This window comes from Amblyraja radiata, chromosome 23 (assembly GCF_010909765.2).
Source record: "Amblyraja radiata isolate CabotCenter1 chromosome 23, sAmbRad1.1.pri, whole genome shotgun sequence".
Lineage (NCBI taxonomy): Eukaryota > Metazoa > Chordata > Chondrichthyes > Rajiformes > Rajidae > Amblyraja > Amblyraja radiata.
Window position 1 is genome coordinate 4,864,047 of NC_045978.1, and position 12,682 is coordinate 4,876,728.

A 12,682-nucleotide genomic window follows, 5' to 3' on the forward strand; every position below is an offset into this window, starting at 1 on the left:
CATCTGCAGTTCCTTCTTAAACACTTTAAACTATAAACTAAATGTCAGGCAGGGTGGTGCCCTGGTGGGCCCATTGTTGGTTAGGGAAGGTGTGAAATCAAGATGGGTACAGTGCGGAGAGCTGAGTATGTGGTTTCAAGCACACTCCTTTTAGGAAGTATAGAATAAGGGGCAGGGATAATGCATGGTTCATGTCAGAGTTATCCATTTTACTCCATGAGCGCAATGTGGCATGGTCTAAAGCCAGGAGTACTGGTCTTGGATCAGACTGGTTGCTCTTTAGGCAGCTGCGAAATGCAAGCACAGTTGCAATTAGAAAAGCTGATCATTTCCTTACTAAAACTTCAAATAACCTAAACAATCCGTTGAAATTCTGGAAAACCATTAAATCAATAACTGGAAATAAAAATGTTATTGAGCTACCTCCATGCATTGTCAAAGACTCTACCCAAATTTATGAAAAGGCTGACATGCTTGGTTGTTTTAATGAGCATTTCATTGCCTCTGGTTCACTTTTCAACTCTCAAAACACAGCTCAAGGCTCCTCTGCTTGCTCTGATAGTAGTTGTTTTTTTGAGGGACAAGCCTTTACTTTTGACGCTGTTACACTTTCAGAGGTGCATAAGGCCCTGAGATGTTTAGACACAAAAAAATCGGCAGGTCCAGACAACCTTGAGCCTTACTTCCTAAAGTTAGCCGCTGATTTTATTGCATTGCCTCTGACTTATCTTTTTAATGCTATCCCTGGAGACAAACTAAATTCCCCTTATTTGGAAATCTGCCTTTGTTCTCCCACTGTTAAAAGGGGGGGGGGGGGGGGGGGGGACCCCACTGTGCTAAACAACTATAGGACCCATCTCCAAACTGTCTGTTTTAATTAAGGTGCTGGAATCCATTGTAAACCAACAACTGAAGGACTTTTTTATCAACTAACAGTATTTTATCTGAATTTCAATCTGGTTTTAGGAAAAAATATAGTACGTCAACAGCTGCTTTAAAAGTAGTAAATGATTTTATTGAATTTTTAGACAATAAGCAACACTGTGCAGCCCTTTTCGTTGACCTATCAAAGGCTTTCGATACTGTGGATCATGCCTTATTGTTACAAAGACTATGCAGCATCGGTTTGTCTGATCAAGCTGTCTGTTGGTTTAAAAACTATCTATCAGGCAGATCCCAGTGTGTGCGAGCAGAATGTTTAAACCTTGTTTTAAATGCTGACAAGACAAAGCTCATGCTGTTCACTAAAGCTAAATCAAAGCCCTCGGACCTCCCTCCTATCACCACTTTGCAGGGCTCTGTGATTGAATCTGTGTCTCAATATAAATATCTGGGAATTATAATTGACGATTCTCTCTCTTTTAAACCTCATATCCAGCAACTTGTGAAAAAACTAAAGATAAAATTAGGTTTTTACTTTAGAAACAAATTTTGTTGCTGCAACGTTTATGTCTGTGTTGGACTATGGTGATGTTTTATATATGAATGCATCTTCAAAATGCCTACAGTCTTTGGACACGGTCTACCACGGAGCACTGAGATTTGTTACTAATTTTAAAACCCTCACGCACCACTGCTCTTTGTATGCTCAAGTTGGATGGTTTGCCCTGTCCACCCGCAGACTCCATCATTGGCATATCCTTATTTATAAGACTATCTTCGGTGTTCTTCCTTCATGCCTGCAGAAGTATGTAATTCGAAAAAGCACAGGAACTTATCAGCTCCGCTCTGAGGACTTGTTCTTACTAACTGTACCTAAAGTCCGTACTGAACTGGGGAAAAGGGCATTTAGTTATGCTGCTCCCTTCGCATGGAACCAGCTGCAGAATGAACTGAAACTTAAGGAGCTGGTTTCTATAAACAGATTTAAATCCCTTCTTAATGATGTTGAAGCGGCTCTTCTGTCTGTACATGCTTTGTTTGATGATGTTCTGACTGTGACTCTATTTATATGTTCTCTGTTGTTTTTAAATTATTGTCTGTAACTGTGGAACTGTGCTGCTGCCTGTCTTGGCCAGGACTCTCTTGTAAAAGAGATTTTTAATCTCAATGAGACTTCTCCTGGTTAAATAAAGGTTAAATAAATTTTTTTTAAAAAGGGGCTATGGGGAGAAGGCAGGAGAAGGGGGTTAGGAGGGAGAGATAGATCAGCCATAATTGAATGGCGGAGTAGACTTGATGGGCCGAATAGCCTAATTCTGCTCCTATCACTTATGACCTTATGACTCAGCCGCCCTCGTGATTTAACCAGTTCCTTAGCTCTTTACATTGTATCCTTGAGTTGAAGAAGAAGGGTCCCAACATGAAACGTCACATATACATTTTCTCCAAAGATGTAGCCTGACCCGCTGAGTTAAGTACCTGTTCCACGAGCATGCGACTGCATGCGACAAGCGCGACCAAATCGGAAGCGGGGGCCGCGCGGAGGTCGAGTGATCCCGTACGAGTTGACGTGAAGTTCGAGCGAAGGCATACGCCGTCAAGGCGCTGCGTACAGCGTCGAGACGCTGCGCACGCCCGTCGAGGCGGTGCGTACGGCCTCAATGCGGCTGCGGGACGGCAGGCCGTTGCCGCGAGGGATTTTTGGACAGTGTCAGTTTTGCGGAGCCCCGCGCGATGTCGGGACCAGCTCCGCACAACTCCATATGGCTCCGGCGATCGAAGTGGGACCGGCCCCGCGAGGCCGTACGACTCAAGCGACCACGTTAGGTCGCGCTTGCCGCATGCAGTCACATGCCCGTGGAACAGGCCCTTTACTCCAGCACTTTGTGTCTATCTTTGGTATTATCTAGCACCTGCAGTTCTTCGTTTCTACAAATTAATGACGCCAGTTGATTTAACCTAAGATTACGGCTGTAGTTTTTAATCCTAGCCTGTTTAGACTTTCACTTCTTTTGCTCTCATACAAAACCAATCCAAATTGTAGACAGACACAAAAAGCTGGAGTAACTCAGCGGGTCAGACAGCATCTCTGGAGAAAAGGAATTGGTGATGTTTCTGGTCGAGACCCTTCTTTAGACCCGAAACATCACCTATTCCTTTTCCTGTCTGACCTGCTGAGTTACTCCAGCTTTTTGTGTCTACGTTTGGTTTAAACCAGCATCTGCAGTTCCTTCCTACACCATCGATGTATTCAAGAGAGAGTTAGATTTTGCCCTTCGGGGTAATGAAATCGAGGGATATGGGGAGAAAGCAGGAACGGGGTACTGACTTTGGAGGATCAGCCATGATCATATTGAATGATGGTGTTGGCTCGAAGGGCCGATTGGCCTTACTCCTGCATCTATTTTCTATGTTTCTATGTTTAATCCAAATTGCAAATTGAAATAGATAGAATAGGGTAAATATTGCAGATTGAAATGGAATGAAGCCAGGAGAGCTACTTAAGTGGCATCACACTTCCTAAGTAACAAGGGTTGAAAGCCAACTTCAAGTGCCAGTTGACTTTTGTCACATCCACAGGATCAAATAAGATACTTTAGCACAACTAATAATTATCTGCATGCACTTTCATATTTAGTTTGAATTATCATGTCTATGCCATTTCTTTCTGCTCCACAAACTCGACAAAATAGACCGATAGGTAACGACAGAATAATAGACAATTGTAACATTCATCTGAACGCAAATTAAAAATTCTGGAATACAATGAAATAAAAGAGAATTTAACATTCACTTTAAGACCGTAACCTTAGTGTTCTTATATGAATCATTTAACCCTTTGACACCATATCCATTGCTGTAGGAAATCTATTTTATATTATTACATTTCAATTATTGCTTCTGTATTGAAAAGGCCTGGAATCTCATCAGGATTCTTTGCCATGGAAAAATGGCACGGCACGGTGGCGCAGCGGTAGAGTTGATGCCTAACAGCGCCAGAGACCCGGGTTCGACCCCGACCACGGGTGCTGCCTGTATGGAGTTTCTACATTCTCCCCATGGCCTGCATGGGTTTTCTCCGAGTGCTCCGGTTTCCTCCCGCACTCCAAAGACGTACGGGTTTGTTGGTCAATTGGCTTGGTAAATAAAAAGTAAATTGTCTGTAGTTTGTGAAGGATAATGTTAGTGTGCGGGGATTGCTGACTGGCATGGATTCGATGGGCCGAAGGGCCTGTTTCCACGCTGTATCTCTAAACCAAACTAAAAGTTGGATATGGCCAATCTTGAAGTGATTATTTTATGCAAATGCTCACCATAGGGACATAGTAACTTGATAGTTTCTTGCCGACATTCAAGTTGGTGGGCAGAGAGTGATGATATGTATGGAGATAGACAGTCATAGAGAAATATAGCAAGGTAACAGGCCCTCCGGCCCACCTTGTCCATGGCGACCAAGATGCTCCATGCATGCTGGTCATGCAAGCCTGAAGAAGGGTCCTGACCGAAACGTCACTTATCCATGTTCTCCAGAGCCATTCGACCCTTCCAACCAGCACCAACATTCAATATGATCATGGCTAATCATCCAAAATCAGTACCACGTTCCTGCTTTTTTGCCATATCCCTTGATTCCGTTAGCCCTCAGAGCTAAATCTAAAGGGCCTGTCCCACTTTGACGAGTTATTCACGAATTCTCCCGAGTTTTCCCCTTATTTCAAACTCGCAGAATGTTCGTAATGAGTCCGTAGGAGGTCATAGGAGTTCATAGCGGCTCATAGCGCCGGCCGTAGGTACTCGTGGCATCAGGTAAGTCGGGACGTTTCTTCCAGCCCGATAAAAAATGCCCACGAGTAAAATAATGATCGGGATGAAAGAAATTGTAACTTTTTACTCGAAAGGAGGGCGTCGAAATAGTCGTGGGAATTCGTAGACATACTCGTAGGAGTTCGTAGGAGTTTGTGAACATAGTCGTGGAAGGTCATAAGAGTTCGTAGATTAACACGATCGTGATTTTTTTTTTAGATGTTTTAAACTCGGCAGAGGTTTTGAATTAAGTCGTGAAAGTGGGACAGGCCCTTAACTCTCTCTTGAAAACATCCAGTGAATTGGCCTCCTAGGGCAGAGAATTCCACAGATTCACAACTTTCTGGGCGAAGAAATATTTCCTCATCTCAGTCCTAAATTGCCTACCCCTTATTCTTAAACTGTGAAATCAGGAACATTTTTCCTGCATGAGTCTACATCTTTAGCTGCGTATTTCAGGAGCAACGTGTATGAAGCTCGTAAAAAACGCCCTCACACACACACACACGAGCCACACTCGAAGTGGTTATAAACTGACCCAGAAATACATGGTTAAAGATGTAGACTGAAGTTTTGTCTAAACTGGCCTTAGACTACATAGAACAATTCAGCACAGAACAGGCCCTTCGGCCCACAATGTTCGTGCCAAACATGTTGCCAAGTTAAACTGGTCTCAATTGGCTGTACATGATCCATACGCCTCTATTCCTTGCACTTCAATGTGTCTATCTGAAAGCCTCTTCAACGCCACTATCGCGTCTGCGTCCACCCCAGGCAGTGCGTTCCAGGCTCCCACTACACTCTGTGCAAAAAAAAACTTGCCCTGCACATCTCCATTAAACTTTCCCCCTCTCACCTTATAGCTGTGCCCTCTAATGTTGGTCATTTCCACCCTGGGGGAAAAAAAGGTTCTGACTATCTACCTCTTTTTATGCATCTCATAATCTTTTGACAATGGTCAAAATAATTAAGTATTTATGTTTAGCAATTTATATCGCAAAGCGGCCACTGTTCAATTTTTAATATTGAAAATTGAAATAAAAACTCACTATGTAGAATGTTCTTTTAAATTGTCAGCGACAATGATTGATAGATGTATGGAATGATTTACGCGATCGAGTAAGAGTTAGAACGCACTCCTTCCATTTATTTTGTTGAATATGTGCAACGACAGGTTTACAATTAACCGTAAATGGATTTGAAAACCCATTCATGAACATTTTAGACTTAATGTATCTCTGGGATGTGGTTGTAATATGACTGATTGGTATGAAATTGTTCTGTTACTTTTTAATGAAGGCAATGAGGAAGAAAATCATACAAATTCATTAATTACTGACACATTTCCCACCCAGCTGATATGTACCCATTACTAGATTCAAGTTATTATTCATTACTAAATGATCTTAGTTTACAATTGTGGATATGTCTCTCAAGATATATGAACTATAATGAAAATAAATGATTCAATTTTCTTGTCACTTCTTCCTCCACTGATGCCTATATTTCAAGTTCAAGTTCAAGTGAGTTTATTGTCATGTGTCCCTGTATAGGACAATGAAATTCTTGCTTTGCTTAAGCACACAGAAAATAGTAGGCATTTACTACAAAACAGATAAATGTGTCCATATACCATGATATAAATATATACACACATGAATAAATAAACTGGTAAAGTGCAAATAACAGAAAGTGGTTATTAATAATCAGAGAAGAAGAAGAGAAGAAGAAGAAGAAGGAGGAGGAGGAGGAGGAGGAGGAGGAGGAGGAGGATGAGGATGCGGAGAAGTCGTCTTCTTCTCTTCTTCTGGGTCTTCTCTTCTCTTCCTCTCCTCCTTCTTCTCTTATTCTTCGTCTTCTCTTCTTATTCTTCTTCTCTTCTTCTTCTATCTTCTCGTCTTCTTCTCCTTCTCCTTCTTCTTCTCTCTTCTTCTTCTCTTCTTCTCCTTCGTCCTCTCCTCTCCTCTCCTTCTCCTTCTCCTTCTCCTCTCCCTCCCCTCCTCCTCCTCCTCCTCTCCTCCTCCTCCCTCCTCCTCTCTCTCCTCCTCCCTCCTCCCCTCCCTCCTCCTCCTCCTGCCCCTGCTCCTCCTCCTCCTCCTCCTCCTCCGCCTCCTCCTCCTCCTCCTCTCCTCCTCCTCCCTCCTCCTTCCTCCTCCTCCTCCTCCTCCTCCTCCTCCTCCTCCTCCTCTCCTCCTCCCCTCCTCCTCTCCTCCTCGAAGCAGCAGCAGCAGCAGCAGCTTATTATTAAGTTGATTTTTTTAAATAATAGTGTCCATTAAATGTTTTGGGGGTTGGGAATTACAAATGTCACATGAACAACATGCATAAAATGAGGCAATATCAAGGTTTTGGTCTCCTAATCTGAGGAAAGACATTCTTGCCATAGAGGGAGTACAGAGAAGGTTCACCAGACTGATTCCTGGGATGGCAGGACTTTCATATGAAGAAAGACTGGATAGACTCGGCTTGTACTCGCTAGAATTTAGAAGATTGAGGGGGGGTCTTATAGAAACTTACAAAATTCTTAAGAGGATGGACAGGCTAGATGCAGGAAGATTATTCCCGATGTTGGGGAAGTCCAGAGCTAGGGGTCACAGTTTAAGGATAAGGGGGAAGTCTTTTAGGACCGAGATGAGAAAATCATTTTTTACACAGAGAGTGGTGAATCTGTGGAATTCTCTGCCACAGAATGTAGTTGAGGCCAGTTCATTGGCTATATTTAAGAGGGAGTTAGATGTGGCCCTTGTGGCTAAAGGGATCAGGGGGTATGGAGAGAAGGCAGGGATGGGATACTGAGTTGGATGATCAGCCATGATCATATCGAATGGCGGTGCAGGCTCGAAGGGCCGAATGGCCTACTCCTGCACCTATTTTCTATGTTCTATGTGCTGGAGGAACTCAGTGGGTCAAGGCAGCATCTGTTGAGGGAAATGGACAGACGACGTTTCGGATCAAGATCCTTCTTCATTGTCCTGCTTCCTCCACAGATGCCGCTCGACCTGCTGAGTTCCTCCAGCACTATTTTGTGCCCAAGGTTATGTAAGAAAATAGATGGGGTTTATTGACGAGTTAAAACTTAAAGGCATGGCTGTTATTTGGATGCAGCTGCAAATCTTGTGCAAAGGATGCTGAGTTTTCGTTAAAGAATATAGCATGGAAGGGCTTCGGCCTGAAACGTTGCCTATTTCCTTCACTCCATAGATGCTGCTGCACCCGCTGAGTTTCTCCAGCATTTTTGTCTACCTAGCTTGGAACAAGGCCATTTGGCACACCACGTCCACGCTGACCATCGATCACCCGTTCACACTTGTTTACTTTAGTTTAGAGATACAGTGTGGAAACAGGCCCTTCGGCCCACCGCGTCTATGCCGACCAATGATCACCGTAGACTAAAGATAGACACATAAAGCTGGTAGACAAAAATGCTGGTGAGGCAGCATCTATGGAGCGAAGGAAATAGACAGTTTCAGGTCTAGGCCCTTCTTCAGACTCGAAAAGTCACCTGTTTCCTTCGCTCCATAGATGCTGCCTCACCCGCTGAGTTTCTCCAGCATTTTTGTCTACCTTCGATTTACCGGCATCTGCAGTTCCTTGTTAAACACAAAAAGCCGGAGTAACTCAGCGGGTCAGACGGCATCTCTGGAGAAAAGGAATAGGTGACGTTTTGGGTCGCGACCCTTCTTCAGGATCACCGTACACTAGTTTTATGTTATCTCACTTTTGTATCCGCTTTCTACCCAGGAGGGGCAATTTTACAGAGGCCAATTAACCTGCAATGATCTCCCCTGGTCCAAGCTCTCCCGACCTATGTCCAAGATACCTCACACGCCCTTTGTCTCCTTAATGACTTCCGCTTTCCGAACCTCTACTCCCTCATCTTTACTATTTAAAAAATTACTACCGCCATGGAACCTACAAACCCGCACGTGTTGGTGATGTGGGAGGAAACCCTCGCGGTCACAGGGAGAATGTGCTAACATTGCTAAACACTTTAACCCCCCTCCCATTCGCACACTGACCTTTCTGTCCTGGGCCTCCTCCATTGTCAGAGTGAGGCTCACACAAATTGGAGGAACAGCATCTCATATTTCGCTTGGGTAGTTTACACCCCAGCGATATGAACATTGACCTCTAACTTGCTTTCCCTCTCTCTCCATCCCTCCCCTTTCCCAGTTCCCCGACCAGTCTGACTGGCTCCGACCACATTTTATCTCCGTTTGCTTTGTTGTGAACTTCTCCCTGCTAACAATGATCTATTCTACATTTTCCATGGTTTCCAGTCCCTTTGTCCTGTTTTCACACCTTCACACTTCCTTATCTCTGTATCTCCCTCTCCCCGACGTCAGCCCGAAGAAGGGTCTCGACCCGAAACGTCACCTATTCCTTCTCTCCAGAGATGCTGCCTGTCCCGCTGAGTTAAGGGTCTGTCCCACTTGGGCGTCATTTACGCGACATCCTAAAAATTGGTTGGCGCATGGTGACACGCGCATGGCGCGCGGCGAGGCGTGGTTGCGTATGAGGTGACGCGTAGTAACAGACGGCGCCCCAGGATTTTGGAATGCTCAAGATCCTCGCGTGCCACCTGCGTGACGTATCCCTTGCGCACGCTGACGTACTGACGGCGTACGTGTAGCGTGTGGTGACGCATGGTTACGCACGGTGACGCACGAACATAGCCTATGCTGATTTATTATGCGTCACTGAGCGTCAACGCCCGTAACCATGCGCCGTCCGTACACAGTCTGCACGCCATTTACACGTCATTTGAACGCCGCACCACGTGACCACCCGGGTATAAAGCGCGCGTAGTTTTTGAAAAATTTTCACTGGGAAAATCCTTGCCACGGAGATCGAACTAAGTACGAACGACATCGCAAATGGCTCCCAAAAGAAGCAGGGCCCTCTTGAGCACTTGGTGCGCGAATGTCGTACTGCTAGACAATTTTCACGCGTCAGTCACTACCGGCCTGTCGCGTAAATGACACGCAAATGACACCCAAGTGGGACAGGCCCTTTACTCCAGTATTTTGTGTCCATGCACTTACAACAACTGGGACTTGAAAATGCCGCCAAGACTGGCGACTCTGTATACCAAGGGTTCCCAACCTGGGGTAAATTTACCCCCAGGGGTTAACTTTTGCCTACCCAAGGGGTAAATTTGTTGATTCTAGATTTGTACATGTTTTTTTCTCATTGACTGGACTGTGTTTGGTTCTGGTATATCAGTATCTGTTCATCGTTAGTTGTTCATAAATAAGTGAAATAACATTGTTATGTGCTATTAAAGTTGCCAGGGGTAAACGGGACGATAAAGGTTGGGAACGCCTGCTGTGTTCTATCTCAGTGTCGCACTATTGTGTACTAATACAGTGCACTACTATCCCAATGTCTACAGATCCTTGTGTCTCCATGCATCTCACCATGGTTGTTGCAAAGACCCACTGTGAAAGTGCAGAGACCCTAGCTTCTAGTCGAGTCTCTAGCTTCCAGTCGAGTGCTGAATTTACCTTGTCTAAGTAGTTGTAGGTTCCTCACTTCCTCTCGTACCTGCAGCTGAAGAACCTGTTGAAGTACCTCTTGCCGTTGCCCGTCTTGCATTATTCCCATCCGTTCCAGCTTCTCACCATTGAGCCGAAGGAGGGCCCGACCTGGGGAGAGAAGAGGTTTTCTTTTAGAACTAAGATTTTACTGAACACTCATAATGTAAGCAGAAAGCACAAAAAGGGCTGGACTTACTCAGTAGATCAGATCATAAGTGATAGGAGTAGAATTAGGCCATTCGGCCCATCAAGTCTACTCCGCCATTCAATCATGGCTGAGCTATCTCTCCATTCTTCTGCCTTTTCCCCATAACCTCTGACAACCGTACTAATCATAATTCTATCTATCTCTGCCTTAAATATATCGACTGACTTTGCCTCCACAGCCTTCTGTGGCAAAGAAATCCGCCGATTCACCACACTCTGACAAAATAAATTTTCCTCATCTCTTTCCTAAAAGAACGTCCTTTAATTCTGAGGCTGCGACCTCTAGTCCTAGACTCTCCCACATCCACTCTATCCAAGCCTCTCATTATTCTGTACGTTTCAATGAGGTCCCCCCTTGGTCAGGCAGGAAACACAGTGCTGGATTAGCTCAGCAGGTCAGGCAGCATCTGTGGAGGAACAAGAATGTTGGAGTAACTCAACAGGCCAGGCAGCATCTCAGGAGATCACTGCGACCATTCCCGACTGTAAAATATCACCTACCCATGTTCTCCTAGGATGCTGCATGGTCTACTGAGCTACTCCAGCACTCTGTATCTTCTTTTGTAAGCCAGCTTCTGCAGTTCCTTGTTTCGGCAACTCTCGAGGACACGGAGAGGCGATTCTTCCTGACCGAAAAGTCACCTACCCACGTCCCCCAGAGATGCTGCCTGACCCGCTGAGTTACTCCAGCACTTTGTGTTTTTTTGCTCAAGATTCCATCATCGGCAGTTCTACATAAGCTTTTCCCTGAAGTAAAATTAAGATGCAATAATATCTGTGGAAATAAGTGTGTGTAATTAGTTAGAAAATGTCATAGTGACATTGAAATATGTTTTCCCTTTATGTTCACTACAGTATTAAGAACTCCCACTACAATGTGAATTCTGAAAACAAAAGCCATTAATTCATCTTGATTGCACTAAGGTCTTTGTTTGTTCTTTGTACCGGTATTACGGTTATCAGTTTATTTAATTTAAAAATATTATTATATTTTATTTGCACGCATGCCTGTAAAGCTGCTGCAAGTAAGAATTCCATTGTTCCATCATTACTACATTTGACAGTAAAATCCCTTAATTTTATTGCTAAATGCTTTCAAGAGAGAGCTAGATAGGGCTCTTAAAAATAGCGGAGTCAGGGGATATGGGGAGAAGGCAGGAACGGGGTACTGATTGGGAATGATCACATTGAATGGCGCTGCTGGCTCGAAGGGCCGAATGGCCTACTCCTGCACCTATTGTCTATTGACTCTTTTGAATTACCATCACTGCCCAATGAGGGATTGCTCCATGTTCTGGGCTAAATGAGGGTCGATGAAAAAGCGTTCACATCGCGGCCCTGTTTCCACCACCACGCACAAGAAGCACAAGAAGCGACAAGACAGACACCATTGTATGCGGAGGCCGAGAAGTGCGTTCAGCTCTGGCTGAACAACTTCTAATCTCGTGTGTGGACTCGATAAGGAGAAGACATTTCTAACTCGTTTTTTCTTCAAGACAGCAAGGGATTGGAATACCCTACCAGCCAGCATCAGAGATCTACAAAACATCGACACATACAAAGATGCAACTCCAAAAGCATCTCCACTCTGACTAGATCGTCCCCCACCATCAGAGTGCTGAGTGATGCTCTCGTTAGAGTTTTTCAGCATACTACATCCAGATCCTGATCCAGATCTAAATGAAGCAATTATTCAATGTGCGTAAAATCATCATGGATTATAGTTCCACCGTGAGCAAGTGTTCTGTTGGTCTTCATTCGCTACTCGTTCATTCAGACACACCACCCTTGCCTCGTGGCATTTTCAATTCAGTAAATGAAACAGGGATCAATTCGATCAAGTCGATTTCTTTCAGAACGACAGGACATGCCTTGTGGTAACTTCTACCAACACCGCACACTCATTTCAGTACAAGCTGACGAATGAATGAGTCCTGGAATATATTGAAATCATTCTAGAATGCAGAAATATGTCACATCTGTCAAGAGTCAAGAGTGTTTAAATGTCATATACACACACAACGGAACAATTAATTTCTTACTTGGAGCAGCATTATTGTAGAAGTTGGTGAGAGTTCTTGGGAACATGCCGAACTTCCTGAGGGAGTACTAAGCCTTCTAAGGAAGTATCCACGTTCACCAGAGATGCTGCCTGATCTGCCGAGTTACCCCAGCACTTTCTGCAAACCAGCATCTGCAGTTCCATGCTTGTACTCTCTAGGCATTGTGTTTACAGGCCTGTTATGGGC

The 12,682-nt window shown here is 44.4% G+C and overlaps 1 protein-coding gene across 1 annotated transcript in view; it reads right to left on the minus strand.

Annotated features, from left to right (window-relative positions):
* The window catches only part of samd10 (sterile alpha motif domain containing 10), a 93,981-nt gene that overhangs the window by 16,305 nt on the left and 64,994 nt on the right, over positions 1-12,682 (minus strand). Inside the window, exon 4 of the mRNA XM_033041410.1 lies at positions 10,194-10,334. Coding sequence (XP_032897301.1) covers positions 10,194-10,334 — 141 coding nt within the window. The remainder of the gene's footprint in view (positions 1-10,193; positions 10,335-12,682) is intronic.